This window comes from Octopus sinensis, linkage group LG9 (assembly GCF_006345805.1).
Source record: "Octopus sinensis linkage group LG9, ASM634580v1, whole genome shotgun sequence".
NCBI lineage: Eukaryota > Metazoa > Mollusca > Cephalopoda > Octopoda > Octopodidae > Octopus > Octopus sinensis.
Window position 1 is genome coordinate 15,175,605 of NC_043005.1, and position 24,757 is coordinate 15,200,361.

General features: G+C 37.9%; 1 protein-coding gene across 1 annotated transcript in view; it reads left to right on the forward strand.

Annotated features, from left to right (window-relative positions):
* Positions 1 to 10,520: 10,520 nt before the first annotated feature.
* The window catches only part of LOC115215667 (beta-1,3-N-acetylglucosaminyltransferase radical fringe-like), a 102,056-nt gene continuing 87,819 nt past the window's right edge, over positions 10,521 to 24,757 (forward strand). Inside the window, exon 1 of the mRNA XM_029784931.2 lies at positions 10,521 to 11,716. Within this exon, the coding sequence (XP_029640791.1) occupies positions 10,796 to 11,716 (921 nt within the window). The 5' untranslated portion in view covers positions 10,521 to 10,795. The remainder of the gene's footprint in view (positions 11,717 to 24,757) is intronic.

Here is a 24,757-nt window from a genome sequence, read left to right on the forward strand (position 1 = left end):
TGAAATAAGTACCTGTTGCCTTTAGTAGAAAGGATATTTCAACACTATAACATTCTTCAAGTTGTCATTAATATATGCAACAAACAACAGAGGACCAAGGACGGATCCCTGTGGTACAGAGATAGCTGGAGAGCGGCTAACAAAGATCTTATTGAATGCTTCTAAAACACCCTCAACTTTGACAATTTTAGAGATCTGGTTTGTTCAACGCAAATCGCTGTTTATAATAATACCCAGGTCACGTTCACTAACAGATTTCTTAAGATTGGTATTGTTAAAGGAGTATGTAAAAACTGAGTTTTTCCTCCCAAAATGCATGGTATCACACTTGTTCCCAGCCAACTTGATTTATCAGTCAGTAATCCATTGCTGCATCGTGTCTAAGTCTGATCGTAGGAAAGATCTATAGTACATAGAATCTGCTCTTTTTATCTTGAGGTATAACTTGATGTCATCTGCATATTTCAACACTACAACAAGGCGGCAAGCTGGCAGAATTGTTAGCACGCCAGGAAAAATGCTTAGTAGCATTTCGTCCGTCTTTACGTTCTGAGTTCAAATTCCGCCGAGGTCGACTTTGCCGTTCATCCTTTTGGGATCGATGAAATAAGTACCTATTGCCTTTAGTAGAAAGGATATTTCAATACTATAATATTCTTCAAGTTGTCATATATGCATCAAACAACAGAGGACCAAGGATGGATCCCTGTGATACACCAGATGTCATCTCATAGGGTGAAGAATGATGTTCTAGAACCGTGACTTCTTCTTTTCGATCGAGAATGAAGAACTTCAACCAATTATAAAGATCATCTTTTACAACTACTGCAGAGAGCTTTGCCATGAATCGTTTGTGTGGCACAGAATTGGAGGCTTTAGTAAAATCAAGATAGTTAACACCCACCCATAAGTCGCCATCAGTGATTCGGGTGATGTCTTCATGAAACTCGATGAGTTGGCAACAGCAGCTGGAGTTAGGGATAAATCTTTTAGCTGGGAACGGCATTTTCATTCTTCCCAACTTGGTCCTTTCTTTGGTATGTTTGTACTAGAATTTCCTGATTCTTTTTGTAGTCATGAACATCCATCTTTCTACTGATGTCCAGTGCTAGACCAATAAGACATCATAGACCTAACCACAAATCTACGTTTTTCCACCCCCAACAGAAGCACTGCAGAATACCTTCCAACATTCCCCAGTATCCTCATACCTTGTTTTAAAGACACACTTAATACTGTTTCTCAAGGAGCAGTCAGCTCAACAACCAGCATCCAAGCATGGTAACAAGGTTTGTTCGTACTCACTCGCTCAAATAAGCATGGTTGTGCAGTTAAGAAATTCTCTTCACAACTACACGTATATTCAAATTTCCTACCACTGCACGGTATTTTAGACCTGTCTGCAACCATATCCTCCGATCATAGAAAGCTTTCGGAGTGAAATCTGAGAAACGGAAATCGTGCAGATCACCAGAGGACCATTCTTGTTTATTGATGGTTGACTTTCCGTTATCTAGTCTTTCCGATGTCCGTATATGGCTATGGTGCGTCCACACTTAGAATTTGCATCACCAGTCTGGAACCCTATCTTACTAGGCATATCAACCTCCTGGAAAGTGTTCAGAAATGCGCAACCAGATGAATACCCACCATCGGGTATCTACCATACTCTTAAGCGAGGTCTACTCTTTTGCAAGCATTCGGGCTAAGTTACCATTCAGAGAGTAACATTCTCTCGTTAGTTTTAGATGCTCGTAAAATGTCATAGACACTACCCTTACTACTTTGACTTGTTGTTGTTGGCATCCTTTTGTCTCGGGAGACAATGGAGTTGCGTATAAACTAATCCAGTCTGGTTTTTACATTTCATGTCCTCTCCAGTTTTGCGCAGGCCTTGGCTAGATGTAAGAAAATCCTGGGTAGCCCAATCGTCTGGAATCCTCTCTCGACCTTGCTAACGTAGTCCAAAGGAATGCAGAGCATTACGTTCGACACCAGCTTGGTTGCAGGAGCTGCCGGAAGAGTGTCGAGTCAAACACTAAACCGCCTACGGGGCTCCACTACTTTGACTAAACCATAAAAAAAAAGCGAAAAGTTTTACATTATCTCGGCATATGTTTTACCATGGAAAGTGGAAGGTAAATTACCTGAAAACCGAGTTAACGATGAGATTTCGATTCCTTGTTGAGTCGTTTCCTTCGACTCGCTTCTCGAACTTTTCTCTGTGGTTGAGTATGATTAAATCTTTCACTCAAATATTTTCTCCTTACTCTGAAACGGGGCATAAGTAAAACCGAAGATTCAGTTTTCAGTAACATATGTCTTTATTATTCTTTTTAAAATCCTTCATTTACCGTCAAAAGAATAGTATGTTGTTGTTGTTTAGCTAAGGCTGGCTTTAACTTATAGCTGTGTAAGATCAAAACCAATCCAACTGTGACAATCCCGTCATTATTTTTTCCAAGCAGTATATCTAAAATTACATTTTATAGATTTTGGACTTGTTCTTGTATGGCAAGTGATTTGATCTGAGACCGCGTGTTGAAAGTAAAGCAATTATGGCTATCCTGTCTTTAGAAGATAGCTAGGACCATATTGTCCTATAATGTGTCTTTTTCCTAAGATGGTAGTTTGTGATATGAGGAAGCTTTGTCAACTATTTCTTGCAAGTCAAACAAACATGCAGGCTTCGATCAATATTGTAAAGCGATGAGTTTGTAATGCGTCCTGTTAAAAACATTTCAGCATTTACTTTTTTCTGTGTATGTTTTAATTCCTTATCCTAGTTTAACCAGTTAGTCCTGATTGAGTAGGTCTATGATGAAAAGCCTGTACAGAAAGGATGTGACCAATGCTATCATTTTTTTAGTGGGTAGTATGTAGGACTACATTGTGTTCTTTTCTGATTTAAGAAATTAAAGTGTAATACGAAGTAGATTTAGCTGCTGCTTCTAATTATAGTTCCTGTTACAGTTGAGGATAGACAGAAGCAGAGAGTATGGGACAATATGCGTTCAGGTGCCACTTTAAACTTTCGCCTTGATCAATCTTATCAATTTTCAAGGTGTCGCCTACTTTCTGCTAGTGCAAAATTCACGGGGGACTGGATTGATGCCCTACTTGTGGCCAACATTGGAGGTCTACTCAGTCTTGATAAGCTCCGCATCTCCATCGCACTCAGAGCGGGAGTTGAAGTCTGTAGGGGACTGAGATGTCGCTGTGGTATGGCACTCGATCCCACAGGTCTTCACACCGAGCTAATAATTAAGCAAGCTCTGGCTCGGATTAATATCCCCTCAGTTCTAGAGCCGGCGGGATTATCCAGAGCTGTAGGAAGAGACCAGACGGTCTTACCCTGTGTCCCTGAGTAAGAGGTAGGTGCCTCATCTGTGACTCCTTTGCTCCCTCCTACATCTTGGATGCTGCGGTAAATGGGTAGGTCACTGCTTCCGTAGCCGAACGGAACAAAGCTCTGGAGTATCGGAACCCAGCAGAGAACTATCTCTTCCAACCTGTGGAGTTTGAGACGTTTGGAGGGACTGGGCCATTAACGGCAAAGTTCTTGTCACCGTTGGTAGCTCGCCTCACCGAGGTGTCAGGTAATAGCCGTAAGGGTGCTTGGTTTTTCCAACTCCTTAGCCTCGCTATCGCTCGTGGTAATACCTCGAGCGTGCTAGCTTACTTTATTAGGTTCCGCTGAACTTGTAGTGTGCAACCAATTGAAGGACTTCATGTTGCATTGATGGTTTTTTTCTCCCTTCTTTCTTTTGTATTATATATGTATCATATATAATATTATACTAATATTACATTCTCTTTTACTTGTTTCAGTCATTTGACTGTGGCCATGCTGGAGCACCGCCTTTAGTCGAGCAAATCGACCCCAGGACTTATTCTTTGAAAGCCTAGTACTTATTCTATCGGCCCCATTTGCCGAACCGCTAAGTTACAGGGGACGTAAACACACCAGCATCGGTTGTCAAGCAATGGGGGGGGGGACAAACACAGACACAAACATATACACACACATACATATATATAAACATATATACGAGGGGCTTCTTTCAGTTTCCGTCTACCAAATCCACTCATAAGGTTTTGATCGGCCCGAGGCTATAGTAGAAGACACTTTCCCAAGGTACCACACAGTGGGACTGAACCCAAAAGTATGTGGTTGGTAAGCAAGCTACTTACCACACAGCCATTATATTATATAACTTTAAATAAATTAGTGACTGTTTCTAATTGATGGAAAAACTATGTAGTCGTCTTTCTTGGTTCGAATAAATGCCACTAAATGGTACTTAAAATCACAGCGAATATATTGCATATAAATTATTGTTTTCATTTAGCTAAAGACTACATTTTTTTGCAAGAAGGGTTATAAGAACTATCATTAATTACTTCTAATATCATTGGAAGTCGTGGCACTCCGTCGGTTACGACGACGAGTGTTCCAGTTGATCCGATCAACGGAACAGCCTGCTCGTGAAATTAACGTGTACCATTAACGTAGTTCTCGGGGAGATTCAGCGTGACACAGTGTAACAAGGCTGGCCCTTTGAAATACAGGTACAACAAAAACAGGAAGAAAGTGAAAGTTGTGGTGAAAGAGTACAGTAGGGTTCGCCACCACACCCTGCCGAAGTCTCGTTTTCGCTCAATAATCACTTACAACGCCCGGTCTAGGAATCGATCCCACGACCGCGAGTCCGTTGCCCTAACCACGGGGCCATTGCGCTTCCACAATATCATTATAGTAATACTAAAATTTATGTTGTAGTCTATGTAGACCCCTCTCCAAAGTTGTCTTGGAACAAAGTTAAAGTAAATCGATATTATATATGTAACTCTACACAGTGGAATTACAAACATGCCAAATTCAACTATTTCTTTGTAAATTGAAAAAAAAAAAAGAAAAGAAAAAGAAAACGAAAAAGCGAATTTCGAACCCCAATGGATTCTCATCAGAGGTTTTTACATCATTTGACTAATTCCAGAGAAATAAGCAGCCAAACTATTTATATACTCAACAAATCCAGTATATATTTGTTTGTTCCTTCTCAAGCCATACTTGTCTCATATCGCCGGTTTCCCGGTTTCCTTGATATATAGGTTCCCCACCTGGACGGGACGCCGGCCTGTCGCAGGTGAGCTGCAAGATGCAGGAGGAAAGAGTGAGAGAAAGTTGTGGTGAAAGAGTCAGTAGAAGTTCGCCATTATCTTCTGCCGGAGTCACGTGGAGCTTAGGTGTTTCACTCATAAATACACACATCGCCTAATCTGAGATTCGAACCCGCGAGTCTGCGGCTCTAACCACTAGGCCATGTACCTCCACCCGGTACATATATGTTCTGAATTTAAGGGCCGCATTGAGTGACTGAGATTGTTTCCGAAAGTCATGGGAGCTGTGCTGTTTTCTGACTTTGTAAACATGTCCACGGGTGTTAGGCAGGTGGACTTTGAAAAGGTGCTCAGTGTTATTGTTAGTAAGCTGGTTAATAATTTTATGAGTGTCTGCCAGACGCCGGAGTTTCAATGTATCCATGCCCAGGGAAGTAAGGCGTTCAGAATATGGTAAATGCCTATGGCAGGTATTCTCTTGGTGCCACGTCGCTGAACGGTTTCCAGACGATTAATATCCTGGGTAAGGTAGGGGTTCCAGACCGGTGATGCAAATTCCAGGTGAGGTCGCACCATAGCTATATAAAACCTCAGATAGATAGCCGGAGAGCTATCTAGAAACAGACTTTTTTTATGGCAAAATCAATTATTTCACTTTGTGAATTTTTATACTAATCGTCTGCCGAAGCTGACCACCACCTGACTCTTGGCTTCCTTTAGCATTATTCTCTTCTGTCACAAGTATTTGCGCCAAGTCTCTAGTATAACTTCTTCCCACCAGTCTCTGAAAACTATCATAATAAACAGTCATTAGTTTTATCGGGTTCTGCTATTTCTCAGAGAATCTTCATTTGTTAGTGAGGTGAAGCGTCTACCAATTCACGAATTCAAATCTACAGTGTTTTATTGTACTGATGAAGTACTACTATCGATTAAATACATTGATTATACCTGTTTATCAGGCATCTGTTTTGTGCCAAAGTTACACACCTATGTATAACATATTTCCAGGCCTGATGAAAGGCAATGTCCATAATTTCTTCAGACCCGCTTCCACTGGAAATAAGATCAATCAAGTAGAGTAAAAGCGAGCCTGGTTCCATTCTTAGTCCTATCCTTTTCACTTAGTCTGCGAATGTATTTGAAAAAGCATATATGTTACAAATTCCACGGTCCTCCATCATAACAGACATTATTAAGACTAATCATCGATTGATGGGTAGAGCTACCTATAATCTCTCTCTCTCTCTCTCTCTCTCTCTCTCTATATATATATATATATATATATATATATATATATATATATATATATATATATAGGTTGAGCTAATTGTATTTCATATTACCAGGGCAGAGGGACCCTCTACCTAGCCACACTCGACATGCTGCCGAATCTCTATCATATTACAGATACGGTAATGTAATCCAACAAAAAAAGATGGAATAGTCACGGCTTGGATGCCTGAGATCACAACTTTGGTGGATCATAGCAAACTTTGGCTAAACAACAAATATCGTACTAATTATGTCATTTTATTCACAACTGAATGCGCGTATTTGATATTAGAATTCAAGGGACGATACTCTGGAGTGATTAATCGCTGTCTTCAAATTTGCGCGAAATTTAATTTTAACCTCTTGCGTTAGGTGATTGAGTCTAGACACGTAGAGAATAATTCTGGTGATAACAGCGATTAACTCTACTATTGCGTGATATTTACTTACAATTTAGTTGAGTTATTATTTTTAATCAGAGACAGCGTTAGTGACAACTGGAGACGGATCCTTTAAAATGGTTTTACCCGGATATAAGCAAAACAAAAGAACTAAATGGTTAAGGAATGCAGTTTGAGATGTAAATTATAAAGGCACATGTTTCGTGCGCTAAGGTAACTAGCAAATCGCATGCACACGCATGTGTATTCGTACACTTTAATTAAATCGAGAAATAAGTCATTTCCTAAAAATTAAACAGTTGTTAGTTTGGTGGCCAAACAATGATTCATAACGTAATTGTTCACGATCTGATATCCAAAATGTAAGGGCTACACACAGGCATTCCTCTGTATAGCTGCAATACATAGTAAATATGAATAAGTGTAAATATCCGCAAAGTGGAAATAAACTAGCACGTTTATTAAAACCACCGAGATAAATTTTTCTAATTGGAATTTTTATGCTTACTTCGTAGAATAAGTTAACGTTAACTCAACTATTGAAATAATTTAGCATGTCGTAACGAAAAAAGAACGGAGTTGCTTTCCTTACAGTGTTAAGCAGAATAACAGAGATACTGAAAGATATATTAGAAATCTAAGTTACTTTGCACAAAAAGCATTTTTTAGATATGAACAAAGCAAACTAAACTATTCAAAATTAGCGGTACTTAAGCCATAATGATTTCTTACATAATTATTAAACTTAGATTTGGGAGAAGAGAGTATCGTTGATTAGATCAAGTATTATTTGACTGGCTAAAACCGGCCCTGTCGGAATTCGAAACCCTTTCTGCATCATAGAAATCACATTGATTTAAATGTAGCGTATTCTTTCATTTCATAATCAGAAAAATGAAAGTCGAAATATTGATATTATTCAGCAATCTTCAGAGGAGCGAATCGAATAGGCAACCCTCCTTGATCTATTACTAAGGCCGGCTCAAGGTACCTATTTCTTTACTACCCACAAGGGGCTAAACATAGAGAGGACAAACAAGGACAGACAAACCGATTAAGTCGATTATATCGACTGGTACTTAATTTATCGACCCCGAAAGGATGAAAGGCAAAGTCGACCTCGGCGCGCCCGGGGCACCAAGTGCTAGGTGGCGTCAAGGAGGGCGTGACAGAGACAAGGAAATTCCCACGACTGTCAGCTTGTACACGCCGAAGCTCAGCTTGCCCGGGGCGCCAGCAACCCTAGGCCCGGCCCTATCTATTATTATTGCTTTTCTTTTCTTTTTTTACAAAATATTATCAGGATTCAACAGATATTTCAATTCCCCCTCCCCCATCAAGCAAAAGCATTTCAAATATTTACTTTTTTCTCTCTACAGTTCTTTTGTTTTTAACTTATTTGCTTTTCATCTTATCGGAATCAATAAAATAAAGTCTTAGAGTTATACATTAAAAAAGTATTGAGATTATAATTCTGACAAAAAAAAAATTCTTTTCTCAAAATTTCAATTTTTTTAATGCCAATTGCTTACAATAATTTTCCACTTTCATTCTGTGATCAGAAAACGAAAGAATGTCTAATGTACCACAGACAGCACGTATTCTACAGTTTAAGTAACAACAGATGATGGTAAGTTCAATGAGCGTAGGCCAAAATGTTATACTACACAGGGCCGTCTTAGCATTACAAGCTCCGGGCAAATCAATGCACTATGCCCTAGAGTATTCTTTTATTAACGGCAAGCCACCGTATATTTAGATCACAATCGGGCTCCAAGACCCATGAGGCCTTCAGGCTAGTGTGCTCATGCCTTAAAACAGTATTGTAATTATACCACTTTGAATATTTGGTTCAAATTTCACCGGTGTTAATTATGACCAAATACAGGGTCAATCGAACCGACTACACCCGCTTCCTTAAAAGCTGTGGTCTCGTACCTATGTTAGAAACCATTATTGTTTCCGAAAACTCTACACGTGCGGGAAAGATGAACAAGGAAGGGAATTCAGAAGGTAGGTATCTTGGGAAGGAAGAATTGGTTGCAGTTATTGATTACTGCGGGACCTGATGTTGGGTAGGTGAACACGAGAGAGATGAGAGACGAGTAGGATTGGAATGTCTGAGTTGAGATGACAAGGGCAAAACCAGTTTCATGTGGACAAATTATTTCTGAGTATCACAAGCACTGGGGGTGAGGGTGGCGGTCCATCTCGGGCGGCACTTTTCAACCTGTTGTAGGCACTGTGTTCTTTGTGGGGTCCGGGGGTGGCAAACGGAAGGGCACATACTCGAGTTACGCTAGTGGTCGCAAGGGCTCTTTTTCTTCTCCAAATCGATTTGGAATTTATTAAATTCGTTGCATTTTCGTAGAATATTTGCTATTTCTCTGTCATGTGTATGGGCGATGGCGGATGTCTTAAGGGCTGTGAGTAGCAGAATCAATAGTGTTGGACAAAATACCTTGTGGTATTTAGTTACATTATTCTTTGAATATAAATCCCACCGATACCGACTTTGCTTTACTCTATCGATCGGTGGGATCAATAGAGTAAGTACCTGTCAAGCACTGGTACCGCTTTTACATATAGACTACCCGCTCCCCTAAAATTGCCTTGCGTCCAAGTTATAAATCTTTATATTTTATCACCCATTTAATTCTTTTTATTGTTAATCGTATAAAAGTTCTGCATAATATGCCGAGAACTTTATTACTTGATCAAATACTTCCCATAGATAAAACAGAAGCAAAGCACTTATAAAATTCCCAGACTGTACGTTCCACAGTTGATTCAGTGAATTTAAATGACCGTAAAGAATGGTTTTATATATACAAGCTCGAACATTGATGTAGCAGTGGGAATACCGTTTTTTTTTTCTTTTTGAGAGCTTCGTTCCCTTGACAAGATAAGATACATAAACTCCGTTATCAATGTGATAAATGAATATGTTTTCATTATGAATAATAATACTGATAATATGTAAAAACAAAAAACACGAACCAAAAAAAACCAGATGAGAAGAATGAAATGATATAAATAAAAGCATATTAATTAAGCTAATAAAATATTTCCTAGTTGCTTTCCCCAGTGAAACAGAAACAGAAAAAAGGGGGCGGTGTAGCGTAAATAGTTGGAAAGTGACAAAAACGTGAGAAAGAAACGAAGAGATGGGTTGAAAGAAAGCGTGACAGAGAGAATAGAAGAAATAGAGAGACTATAAGGATGTTGGAGGAAGCAAGAAAATACAGATGGTGAAAGCGAGAGACAAGGTGTGACAGATGAATATAGGAAGTGACAGGGAGATGAGTTTGTGTGAGTGTCAGAGTGAAGAGATCGGTGTGTATGTGCGAGAGAGAGAGGAAGAAAGAGAGAGAGAGAGAGAGAGAAGACATACAAATAAACAAAAGTAAAGGAAAACTGTAAGCTAAAGGGGATGTATTTGTGTGGGAAAATAGAGAAAGAGAGGTAGGAAGGCCTATCAGTTGAAGAGGACTCCACCTTCGATATTTCTCACATTTTTATTATTAATGGTTTTGCAGACGACATTCGTGTACTTCTTCATATGAACGACACACGATAACTGTTCATATATCTAACATATTGTAGTCGTAATGTATGAAAACCTGGGAAAACATCAAGTTGAAATAACGTAAACATTATCCGCTGACAACACGCTTGCTTGGCGTGTTTGGTTTCACCGCACTGAGCATGCGCAGCAAACTTTGACCCGTGACCTCCGCTGGTTGGTTGAGGTTATATTGACTGGTCATTTTCCCATGGTTTCCTTTTAAGTGATACGATACTTTTTCAGGAGAGGGGGGAACGAGAAACTCTGTTATGTGTATATTGATGAGAAGCAGAAAGAGGGAAGGAAAACTTTTTTTATTTCCTGCTATGTTATGACAACAAAACTCTAACATTTTAGTGATTATCCCACACCTTCAACTTGATCACACATATCGACACACATACGCCCGCACATTTCATCCGCTTATATGTCTCGGCTGTGTTGTTATTTTCATCAACTTGACGATTCGTCTTCAAATGCAGGTTGTCGAGACAATCAAAAGAGGGTGGCCATGCGCATCACCTTGCTAAAATCGGTACAGACAATTATTTATGTTGCTTGTTTTCTTTTCTTGAATTTTGTATATTTCGATTATTTTATGCCGAAATGGCCAAAAATTCCACCGAAGCAGGACCTGTTGAATGCTGACCATAAGTTTAAAAAATCAGCATCGAACAACGTTGGGAAGAAGATTTTAGTTGATTACGATGTGCAACCTAACAGCCAACATGTTCTACAAGAAAATGTTATAATCGTGGCCAGTCGCCTGTTAGAAATTGATAATGCGGAAAATAAAGGCGCAGACCAAGTACAAGTGAAAAACTTTTGGAGATTTAATCAACCTGTTGATTCCGGAGACACGCGCTCTCTTTTAGATCTTCAGACTAAAAGAAAACGTCGAAATGCCAATGTAATTTACATTGAATCCCCACTTGTTGCAATTTTGTCTGGGAAGCATCCAAACCAAGGAACTAATTTAGAACCTGTTCAGCAACGGAAAGTTGGAAGCCCAAAATCCGGCAGCAGTGGCGAGAAATCTAAAGTTGATAATCAGAGTGTATTCAAGGAGAAATTATACCCCAGTAAACTCAAAACAATTTTGAAAGTGCCAGACCCGGGACAATCCAACAGTAAAAGCAGTTCGCTGTTGAAAAGACTACAGTCATCATCATTATCATCTTCAAGTTTAACTACATCGCAATCTAAGGTTTCGGCACTTCGGTTTAATCTAAACACTAGACCTACAACTTTAAACGATATTTTTATTAGTGTTAAAACAACGGAAAAATTCCACGAAAGTCGACTGAAGATTCTCTTAGACACCTGGTTTCAATACGCTAAGGAACAGGTAAATATAAATTTAACTTTATTATTACACGGTCCTTTGCCTTAAAGTTTTCTTAGAGGTGTGCTGAGCTGCTAAATTCAAGGACAGACCTAATCCCACTTAGAGTTCAGAAAATTTAATATTTTTGATTGATTTATGACCATTATGATATTTCAAATTATTAACGTATTAAAGAAAATGTTCCCCGCCCCATTCATTTAGGTTCCCTATAATTCCATTTGGAACTCGTTTTTAGAAAGTATTTTTATAGTGAAATATAAAGAATATCCAACATCTTGATAAGCTTATGAAAAACAAGTTTTACAATCACTTACATGAAACCTCGAACACAAGTTTTAGTGAAACTTAAAATTTCAGTCAGCAAAAAAAAAAAAAAAAACTAATGACATTTAAAAATTCTAAGCTCGTTGTTAATTACCGGTAATTTTTTTGTAACACACCTACTTGGTAAATTATATATGTAAAGTTTATTTATAATTGATAAGTTTACAAAAAAAAAAAAAAAGGAAAAATCATGTAAATAAACGGTCGTCATGTATGTATGCATGGATGTATGTATAGATAGTTGTGTGTCCGCTACATATGTATAATTGTGCATGATTTTATGTACTTCACTTGCTGAAATGCCTGTTGCACATACTGATATTTCGTTAAAAAGTGAATTGTGTTCGCCGTATATGTTGACACATATTTTCGCCTGTGTATATGTATTCTCAATCTATCTATCTATCTATCTATCTGTGTTATACACACACACACACGCACAAACAAACATGTTTGTGTGTGTGTGTGCGTATGTAATTGTCTCCTCACATGTACATACATATTTATTTGTGATTACACATCAGTTTAGTATTTATTTTGTGATTTTCTCCAATCAAACTCAACCAAACTTTCAAGTTACACTAATCGAATTTGTCAGCGAAGTCGTATAGGAACGAACGTTGCTTGTGGATATTCGGGTTCTTTTGGGAGTAGCTAACGAGCGGATCATATGTCAAATAAACTGCGAATTCTCATCGCGGAAATTTTATGTGTACCCATTTGTAAAAACAGTGGAAAAACGATTTTAATCGTCGAATTTTATGCCCCGTTCATACTTTACCTACAGACATTAGTCGTATACATACAGTGATATGAGGGTAATCGAATCTCGTTTGAAAACTTGATTTCCGGGACGTGTGATTTGAACTTAATTTGTGTTGTCCTGTGCTGTTTTGGTTAAGGTGACTATCTCTCATAGCTTTCAACCTACTTATCTACCCACCCGCTGATCTTAGCCGTTTAAACTTATATCCCCCTTTAAGAATCGCTGTTCATATTTGTTTTCCGGTTTGATTAGTACGCTAATTTTTTTTTTTCAAAAACCCCATAAACTGAATATAAGACGAAGTGTATTGAACCAGGAAAAATTAAGGCATGGCTCTCTCTGCCTATCCTCGGCCTGTTTTCTCTAAATAAAGGATAAGCCTATTTTCTTTATTGCCCTATGTCAGAATTTTAAAATTTCATTTACAGACATACAAATCAAGAGGGTGGGATTATATCAAGGCATTTTTCTCTATACACGGTCCTTTTTCAGCTTTGGTTCAGTGTAGACAAGCTGTTTAGAGTTTCGTCAGTTCTGATCCCACTGGATCAGGCTATGACTACCCTATTTTATTTCCAAACACTGTATCTATGACTATATTGCTCAATGTGTTCTTGTTTTTAATGTGGTAGATTGTGGTTTGAGTGAGTGTTGGCTGTTATTTCTAAGACACACATGTACATAATTATTCTAATATAACTCTCGATATAGGTTTATGTGATGGATTAACCGCTTAATGCTCTAAGCAGAGCTAAAATAAATTTAATACACATGCAAGAAGCATTAGGAAGTACGAATATAAAAATTAGCATCCATATAATATATGGATAAATAATATATAAAGATAAATAAGGCCGGTCTATGGGATTATCCGGGTTTCACGTCCAGAAAGCGCTTAGCTTTACAACGTATCAGCACACCCGTGTGTGTGTGCGCGCGCCCACCCGTCCGTCCTTGTATAGCACGTTCCTCTTTTCTGTGTAGAGAGTTATACAGGTTGAGATCTCTTATCACATTCTTATCGGTTTTAGTTAAGGTATGGTTTTGGAATTTCTGAACAATAGGCTTTACAAATAGGTACTTGTGTTCCCGTATTCACACATACTACTTATGCTGGTACTAAAATATCTCGGTCATGTGTATGGCCATTTTCATGACGAATTTTACAGAATGTTGTATAAGAATATCTTCGTAAATTTGTCTTCATATATTAAGGCATATATCGTTATCCAATCAAAATTTTCCTTTATTCTGCTTCCGCTCCTTATTTATTTATTTATTTTTTATTTGAAAGCGGTGGGCTCAGTTTTGGGGGTAGAGTTTTCGCATAAGCACAAGTTCCGGGTTGACATCTACATAGTCGATTTTCTCCTAATTCGGACGCAGAGCATAAAAAGATGTAACTAAATACCGCGATTTTGCCATCCATTAACCTCTGTTTCTGAATAATAATAATAATAATAATAATAATGGTTTCAAATTTTGGCACAAGGCCAATAATTTCAAGGGGAGGGGGTAAGTCGATTACATTGACTCCAGTAATCAACTGGCACTTATTTTATCGATTCCAAAAGGATGAAAGGCAAAGTGGGCCTCGGCGGAATTTCAACTCGGAACGTAAAAACGAACGAAATGCCGCTAAGCATCTAGCTCGTTGTGCTAATGATTCTGCCTTTTCGCTACCTGAATAATGATAATAATGGTTTCAAATTTTGGCACAAGGCCAATAATTTCGTGGGAGAGGGTAAGTCAATTACAATTCGATTCAATGCTCAACTGGTACTTATTTTATCAAGCCTGAAAGGTTGACAGGCAAAGTCGACCTCAGCGGAATTTGAATACAGAACGTAAGGACGGACGAAATATCGCTTAGCAGTTTGCCCGGCGTGCTAATAATTCTTATTTCTTTATTGCCCACAAAGGGCTAAACATAGAGGGGACAAACAAGGACAGACAAAGGGATTAAGTCGATTACATCGACTCCAGTGCATAACTGGTACTTAATTTGTCGACCCCGAAAGGATGAAAGGCAAAGTCGACTTCTGCGGAATTTGAACTGAGAACGTAAAGACTGACGAAATACCTATTTCTTTACTACCCACAAGGGGCTAAACACAGAGAGGACAAACAAGGACAGACAAACGGATTAAGTCGATTATATCGACCCCAGTGCGTAACTGGTACTTATTTAATCGACCCCGAAAGGCTGAAAGGCAAAGTCGACCTCGGCGGAATTTGAACTCAGAACGTAGCGGCAGACGATACTGCTAAGCATTTCGCCCAGCACGCTAACGTTTCTACCAGCTCACCGCCTTAAGGCCAACAATTTTTGGGGAAAGTAGATTACATTAACTCTCTATCCTCTCCAAAAACCCTCTCCAGAACCTTTGCTCAAGGACGGCGATTTTGAGGAAAGGGCTTAATTCATGCCATCGACCGCAACTGTTGTACTAACGCTGTACTCTGGCATCCACTACTATTAGTCAGCGTGTAAAGATGTGAAACAAATACCACAACGTATTTTATCCGACGCTCTGTCGATTTTACTAGCTTGCCGTCTTTGGTTTGTGATGTAGGTAATACAACGCTCGGCAGTTTTGAAGGGACACGATTAGTCCATTACATTGACCCCAGTACTTGACTGGGACTTTATTTTATCGACTTAGAAAAGGTGAAAGGCCAAGTTGACCTAAATGGGATTTGACCCCAGAGCCAGAAAAAAAATTCCAATGCATTTGTACAGACGCTCTAACGAGTCTGCCTTCTCGCCGCCATTTAAAATAATATTTACGTTCCTTTCCACTAATAGGCACAAGACCTGAAATTTTAGGAGGATAATCGATTATAGTACTCAATTGATACTTGTTTTATTGACCTCGAAAAGATGAAAGGCAAAGTCGATCTTGGTGGAATTTGAACTCAGAACGTAAAGATGGACGAAATGCCACTAAGCGTTTTGCCGGCGCGGTAACGATTCTGCTGGCTCGCCGTCCTAACAGTTTCAAATATTGATTTCAAATTTGGAGGAGGGATAAGTCGATTACATCGATGCCAGTCATCAAATGGTACTTATTTTATCGACTCTAAAAGATGAAAAGCGAAGTCGACATTGTAAAATTTGAACTCAGAACATAAAGACGAATCAAATAACGCTAAACATTTTGCTTGCTGTACTAACGATTCTGCCAGCTCGCCGCCTTAACGATTTAGAAATATTAATAATGAAAAATATATATTTTTAATTGTTTTGTTTCGATGATATGTAAGGAAAAGTTTTTTTTCTGTGAAATTTATTCAATTATCGGAAACAAAATTATAGACACATAAATGAGAAGGTACTGTTCAAATAATCTTTCCTTCATAGTTTCAAGAAACAACGAACATCTTAAAACTGAGGAAGCAAAATTGTGTAATTACAGCAAAAAAAAAAGCAAAAACGAAAGTAGTCATTGAGTTTTGATTACAAATATATTCATTGGTATAAAAGTTTTTGTTACAAAAGCTAGAAGCAATCATAATAGTTTCTTGTTTTTGGCATGAAAATCAAAGCAAAAATTTGGAAATTCTTTATTTCTGTCCTTGTATATGCGTTTTACGTCCGTTTTTCCATGGTAGCATGGGTGGGTGAGATGGTCTGTCGTTCCATTAAGCCTTTTAGTTGCCTCTTACAACACGCAAGGATGCAATGTACGTATTATAAAACCATTCTGTGTGTGTATTCATACTTATTTAAAGTGAAAAATTATCGTAAGCAATCACTGACATTGATATTTTGCGTGGTGGTGGTGGTGGTGGTGGGGAAATCGAAATTTTGAATAAATAATTATTTTTCCAGAATCGTGATATCCGCATTTGGAAACGTGAGAACAAGCACTCTCAAAAAATTTCCCCAAGAAAAATGGTGCTCGTGGAAGGAGGAAATGGATAAAACGTTTGAAATCCCCCCCTCCCCGTCATGTCACAATCGTAATCTCCATTGCTGAAAATAAAATAATCCGAAAAAATTTTTTAAATCACAAAGAATCTAATCTATCTATCTATCTATCTATCGGCATACTCAAGCTTTGGTGCACGTTAAATATATTTTTGTGCCATAAAAAAAATCATTGTAAGATTTTAAAGAAATTACCGAATTTATAATTAGTTACAGACGTTTTATTGGATTTCTTATTGAACACTATCATAAAAGGGTGTCCAACCATGACCATACCGTCTTTTTATAACAGAGGCTACATTTATCCAGTGTATCCTTTATTTAAGACAAGAGTGGGTAATCTGGCTATTATTTCTACTAGATCACGTAGAGGCTTCTTTATTGGCTCCTGTGGTAGAACGCTTTATTCTGCATTTCCGAGTGAAGATCATTAAGGCTGATTTCAATGAATAATCCTTTTATACTATAGACACAAGACCTGAAATTTTGGGGGAGGCGGTTCGTTGATTAGATCGACTTCAGTGCTCAGACGATACTTATTTTATCGATCCTAAAACAATGGTCGACCTCAGCGGCATTTGAACTTGGAACGTAAGCCAGAAGAAATCCGAAATGCCGCTAAGCATTCTGTCCGGCGTGCTAACGATTTCTGCCAGCTCGCCGAAACACATTCGATGTAGGTCTCCACTTTCAACTCCGATACATAATTAGAAGTATTTGATACCAGTTAATGGATGTCAACAAAAAATATTTTCTATTCGTTTGTGTGTCAATATTTGAATATACTTGTACAGTCAATTAGTTTAAGCCATCCAAAGGCGGCGAGCTGGCAGAAACGTTAGCACGCCGGGCGAAATGCGTAGCCGTATTTTGTCTGCCGTTACGTTCTGAGTTCAAATTCCGCCGAGGTCGACTTTGCCTTTCATCCTTTCGGGGTCGATTAAATAAGTACCAGTTACGCACTGGGGTCGATATAATCGACTTAATCTGTTTGTCTGTCCTTGTTTGTCCTCTCTGTGTTTAGCCCCTTGTGGGTAGTAAAGAAATAAGTATCAGCCATCCACAATATCTGTGGAAGAAAAAGTATGTGGCTGAATACCTATACATATGTGAACATATTTCTGTTGCATTTTGCATAATCTGTAGCTCGTCCGGCATATAATAGTGCAGGGCGTTGTAGTTAATATCCATATAATTTGCCCTCTCGAGAAAAGGGGCAGTGCCTATGAATCTTTCCAGGATTTCAGTGATTGGTGAGAAAGAAATTTATCCCTAAGTGAGAGTCTTGGCTCAAATATTTGCAATAGAGTGGACTTCACTATAGTCACTCAAAGGACAGATGGTAATATTAATTAAACCAGTTATAATACTCGAACACGAACAGTGCTTTAATCGAGCTACGATTTCATTCACAAGCTTTTGGGTCGATTCAAGGCTATGGTAGACAGACGCCTGCCAAAGTAGCTGCGCAGAGGGATCGAATTCGAAACCACATAGTTGCGTAGCTAACTTCTTTGCAACACACTTAATAAACCAAGATTTCGAAAGACTAAGTACTTTTCTATTCACTTTGTAATCATTGATAAAACATTAGGAACAACAAAAAGTAAAAGCATATTGTTAGAACGTTAGGAAAATTATCTTGCCGGATTTCTTAGGCTAGCTTTGCTTTTTCCCTGTCACTGTTGATAAAAAAGAAGAATTTGTCTTCTTCGATATCATGTCTGCTAGCACTGTAAATCGTCCCAAAGCTCCTCTTAAATTTGTGCTTATGTTTGTAACAATTATCATTTTAAAAGCAGTGGCATTTAGTTACATCACTTTGTTCTGAGTTCAAATCTCACCAAGGTCAGCTTTGCCTGTCGTCTTTTCGGGTTGATGAAATGAAGTACCAGTCACTTACTAGGATTCTTTGTATCAATTAAACCCCTTCCCTACTTATTTTTAGCCTTGTACCTGTCATCCCAGAGTTATGACATGTACAACAAGTACTGTGGTCAAAGGTATCGACTAAGCTCACATTTCAAATTTGCTGGTCCTTTGTCTAAATTGGAAACAACAATCATCTTTTTTTAAAGGGAGGCTGCTGAAAGAATCAGTGAAGCAGCGTTTTATCGAGGTGTATTTAGTTACATCTTTTTCTTTAATATGTTCTGTGTTCAAATCCCACCCCGCTGTCGACTTAGTATTTTCTTTTATCGAGACGATTAAACGCTAGAAGTCACGGTTAAATCGACTATTCACCTCCCTGAAATGCACTGACATAAATTTTTGCTAATGTCAAAAATTATTATTAGAGCGACTACCATAAGGCCTACTTTATATTCAGTATACATCCACATTAACTTTCAAATCCTGACAAGGTCGAACTTGTCTTTTATTACCCTGAAATCGATAAAATAAAACGCTTGGAAAGAACTTGGGTCGATTTAATATTTATATAAAGTTATGTATGGAGTTTATATAACGATATTTATATAAAGTTATGTATGGAGTTATTATATAACAATGAAAGTAATCAAGCAGCGCTATCAAACCTGATATCAATAGAATCGTATGATTTTTTTGTGGTTAGGATTGTAAGGAAGGCATGCAAAAAGAAGAAAAAAAAAACCACTTTATAGTGACATGCACTCAAATGTTGTTTGCTTTCAACCTGTTAAATAGATTTATCTAAAAGAAATAATACACTAAAATAATAATGATAATTGACTACTTGGTTTAAAAAAGTGAAGTTAAAGGTATTGCTCCGTCTTAAAAGATCAGAATAATCACAAAGTAGTGTTTGTTTTATAAGCAATAAATAAATAAAGGTGTACGTTTTTGTACAGTCCTTTCCTCTCTTTTTACGTTTTGCTAGTCATGACATTTACTTGGCCGGGAGCACGTTGTTTGTTAAGCGAAGTTAAACTATTTACTCTCCGGTATTGCATGTATAGATACATGTATACTATGTATTCTCTAGTTTATGTGTTACACATGTAAAGCATGTTTCCGCAAGTTCACGTCTTCAACTTCCCTCCCTCGCCCCCCCCCCCCTTTAAAAAAAGAGAAAGTCATACGTTTTTAGTCCTACACACACACACACACACACACATCTTATTTGTAGAAGTTTTTCAAATAATATTACGTATTCATTGACGTAATATAAAGTAGATGCATTTAGTATGCATAACACTCTTCTGAAGTATTTTACTTCAGCCCTATTGCATAGGTGTGTACATATATACTTTCCCCCCTCACGCATATGTGTATGCGTATATATATATATATATTGGTACAGGACGTCACCAACTGTGTAAACAACATGAAGTACGAAAAGAAACGTTAAATACGCAAGCAACGAGAGAAAAAATGGAAAACAGGACAGGCAACACAAAGAACGAGCCTTCATCAGTTGTCGGCTGTCTATCTACTTCTCATTTCGAGCATTCAACGACAATACTCAAAATGAGGAGTAGATAGACAGCCGACAACCGATGAAGGGTCATTGTTTGTGTTACTTGTCCTGTTTTCCATTTTTCTGTCGTTGTTTGCGTATTTAACACCTTTTTTTTCGTACTTCATGTTGTTTACACAGTTGGTGACATCCTCTACCCATGTATATATATGTATATATATATGTATATATATATGTATATATATATATGTATATATATATATGTATATATATATATATATATACATATATATATATATATATGTTGAATGTCAAAAAGAGTAAGTGTACTGTGTATATCTATCCTTAAAAGTCGTTCCGCTAAGCCTAGATAAGTTCATTCACATTGATTTACTAACATCACTTTCACACAGTATACCAACTCTGTTGAGGCATTTACTATGAAGTAAACATCAGTTGATGTTAGCAAAATTACATTTGGTTTCATTAGATTACATGAGACTGTTGTTAAAGTTTCTTCTGTTTATGCGGGAAATCAGATTTCTTATTACAGCTTACTTTCAAAGTGTTGTTTTATGGTATTGTGAGGTGTTGTTGTTAGGTGGTATTTATTGTATTTCTTCTTTGTCCTGCTCTCTTGCAGACGATCAGACCTCAACCAAATCAAATAGCATATCGTTATTATACTTTACCAAACATTAAATTTTTAACGTGCATCCTTGAGTGCATTAAAAAAATTTTATTGCAGTATATTTAGATCCACCACTAACACAATTATTACCTTTAGGAAACAAAACCATTGAGCAGTTATAAAGCCGTCTCTTCTCCAAGTAAAATACTCCTGTTCACCTTTTTGAAATGCACCTCGAGTAAATCATTATGATTTCTTATTGTTGATAGAAAGTACATATATGCGAGTGAAACTGATCGTGTATGTATGCATAGGTTTAGTACAGTGTTTTTCAAACTTCTTGCTGGAGCGGAACCCAAGGAAACATTCCACTGGCTCGAGGAACCCCTGTGCAATAATTTAATAGTTTTATGCACACATATTTGCACAGGAGAATTAAAAATTGCTGCCGATTTTAGCAGTTTTGTAACTTCTTGCGGAACCCCTGGACTGTACTGGCGGAACCCTGGTTGAAAACCACTGGTTTAGTAGAATAAACAAGCAAACTGGAGAATATTATATACGTTTTTGCTAAATTATTCCCGGCCCTTACAAAAGTGTCACGAAACTCTCAGCACTTGAGTCACTTCTGTAACTGTCTATTAAAAATAATAGCAAAAATATGTATTCAGTGATTTAAAAAAGAAACAAAAACAACTCCACTTCACTCAAATTTCCTTGTAATCAACAACGCAATACTTGTGCCTGCTGTTATTACAGTAAAAAACAACATACACACATACATAGCCCTCTTGTTACAATACAAACTATCCCTTCCTTCCTGCCTGACTGATGGCTGCTTGCCTTCCTCATCCCACTAATATACCATGCTCTCTCACACTTCAGCTATGTTCAACAAACCCCACTCCACGTCTTCACCCCGTATAAATTTTTTGTATTTCTTTATAATTCTCGCTGCTCTCATCAACAGGTTGTTGGCGAACACAGAAACGTAGAGGATATGAGGGAGGGAGTACATAGAAAGGGATGGCGCCGAAGAGGGGAAGATTGAATTGAGAGTCTAAGTGAATGCGTGAGTGTGTATGTGTTGCGTGTGTGTGTGTGTGTGAGCGCGCTTGTGCGCATGAAATGAGAACTAGAGTGATATTGCGTGTTGTAAGTAAATGTATATATGTAAGAGAGCTAGTGTGAGAGAGTAAAAGAATTAGTGTGTATGTGAGATGCTGACAGGGTGAGAGCGATGTGTATATATGTCTGTGTGTGGTGATGTGCTTAAAAAAGAAATAAAAGAGGTTCTTGGAGAGGGTGTAGGTTACGTTAAAACATGACTAGAAGAAGTTCTGTTTTTCTTTTCTTTTCTTCATAGAATTACTGTGTTTGCTACCAATATATATTTTAGCTGACGAATCAAGATGTATCCTTAGATATATACATACCAAATTCTAAGGAGCTTCACCCCGTTTTTTTTTTTTTCTCTCCTTATCTTTTCCTTCTCTTTTTGAATTCTTGATTTTCTTTTAGTGATTGCCAGAATTCGTTCAATTGTTTTTATTTCTTATCTTTTTTTTCTTTCTTTCTTTCTTCCTCATTGTTTTTACATAATTTCCTTGTTGGAAATGTTCTCAAACAATTGCTAACGCAATAAGTAGAAGAGACTGACTATTTCTTAGTATATATGTTGTTACTGTATATATATATTAACACTGACCAACTCTGATAAAAGCAGAGACCTATATAATGAAAGACGTTCTAGCTGTAATCATCATTTCTTTGACTACCCCTTCTCTTCAAGGAGGTTTCTATGAGAAAATTATCCAATATAGGCGTAGGAGTGACTGTGTGGTAAGTAGCTTGCTTACCAACCACATGGTTCTGGGTTCAGTCCCACTGCGTGGCACCTTGGGCAAGTGTCTTCTACTATAGCCTCGGGCCAACCAAACCTTGTGAGTGGATTTGGCAGACGGAAACTGAAAGAAGCCCGTCGTATATATGTATATATATGTGTGTGTGTGTATATGTTTGTGTGTCTGTGTTTGTCCCCCCAACATCGCTTGACAACTGATGCTGGTGTGTTTATGTCTACGTAACTTAGCGGTTCGGCAAAAGAGACCCATAGAATAAGTACTAGGCTTACAAAGAATAAGTCCTGGGGTTGATTTGCTCGACTAAAGGCCGTGCTCCAGCATGGCCACAGTCAAATGACTGAAACAAGTAAAAGAGTAATGTGATCTTATGCTTTAAAATTGAATGATGTGATTTGTGACATTTGGGAGCTATATCTAGCAGATCTAGGTACTGCATCTGAGGCTCTTTAATGGGCATCTATATATCATTTATAACTGGTTCTGCATTTTATAGAATTCTCAATTCTCATCCATGTAAATTGCCTTAGGGAGGACGAACCAACGAAGTCGTCCATGGCAGCATTTGAAATCAGAATATAATATACTGATATAAAATAACATCATATGTATTCTTGCCATGAACGTATATCCCTTATATCACTTGATTAAAGCAGACGGGTTTTCAGCAGTATCAATTAAACATTGAAGCAAGGATCTCCTATTTCTATGTTCCAGTTCTGTAAGAAAGAAATTGATGTAGATCTCTACTCATTAAAAATGTGAAATGCAACTCATTTACGTAATGGTACAGAGTTGACGAAGTAACATTAATACTGTAAGATTTCCAATACAGAGTGGGTGATAAGAAGTTTGCTTTCCAACCAACCATATAGTTCTGGGTTCCATCCAACTTACGTGGCACCTTGGGTAAATGTCATCTGGACCGACCAAAAGCCTAGTGAGTGGATTTGGTAAATAGAAGCTGAAAGAAGCCCATCGTATATATATATATATATATACGCATTGGCGTTAGGAAGGGCATCCAGCTGTAGAAACATTGCCAGATAAGACTGGAGCCTGGTGCAGCCTTCAGGCTTCCCAGATCCCCAGTCGAACCGTCCAACCCATGCTAGCATGGAGAACGGACGTTAAACAATGATGATGATGATGATATATATATGTGTGTGTGTGTGTGTGTGTGTGTGTCTCATTACTGCTTGACTACTGGTACTGGTTTGCTGACGTTTTCATAACTTAGAGATTTGGCAAAAGAGACCGATAGAATAAGTAACATGCTTAAAAAAAATAAGTAATGAGGTGGAGTCATTCAGCTAAAACCCTTCAAGGTAGTGTTCCAGCATGGTCGTAGTTTAATGGGGTTCAAGGCAAAAGCCCCCCCGGACAAAAGACCCCCTCCCCACAGATAAAAGCCCCACAGTTATTAGAATTTGTAGTTGAATGTGTTGATCCTAGAATTTATTTTTTACTTGTTGCAGTTATTAGACTTTAAAATTTTTTTAAAATTCTAATACTGATACATTCGACTAAAAGTTCTTCAAAACAGTGCCCCAGCATGGCCTCAATCTAATGACTGAAACAAGTAAAAGGTGAAAAAAACAAAAAAATAATCAAAAAATATAACCGTGGGGTTTTTGTCCTAGGGGGCCTTTGTCCTAAAGGGCTTTTACCCTACACTCAGTTTAATGACATATATTTATATATATATATGTTTGGGTGTATGAAGATCCTTGAGCCGGCCGTATGGAGTTGCCCAGATGCCAGAATCCCTTCTTAGTCTCGCTGGTATTGATCAGATTTGGCTCCAGTTTGGCTGCAGTAGTTGCTGAAATAGTGTTGTGCCAAACAACACTTCACAGATTTATTACAAGGGCTTTAGTTTTTTTCGCAAGGCAATGAGAGTGCTTACTCGTAATTGGGGATTCTTAGCACTGGACTATCTTTCTCCTTCTGTGCTTGTGTGTGTAGTGTTAGAAAGAGGGAAAAAATAGTAGCTGATGAAAGTCATAATGGGTGTATGTCGAGAAATACTTTAAAAGATTTTATAAGACAAGAAAATATGTGTCATAAGATGAAGTGAATCTGATGTTTATTGGGTAGGATACTTGCTCATTTCTTCTAAGA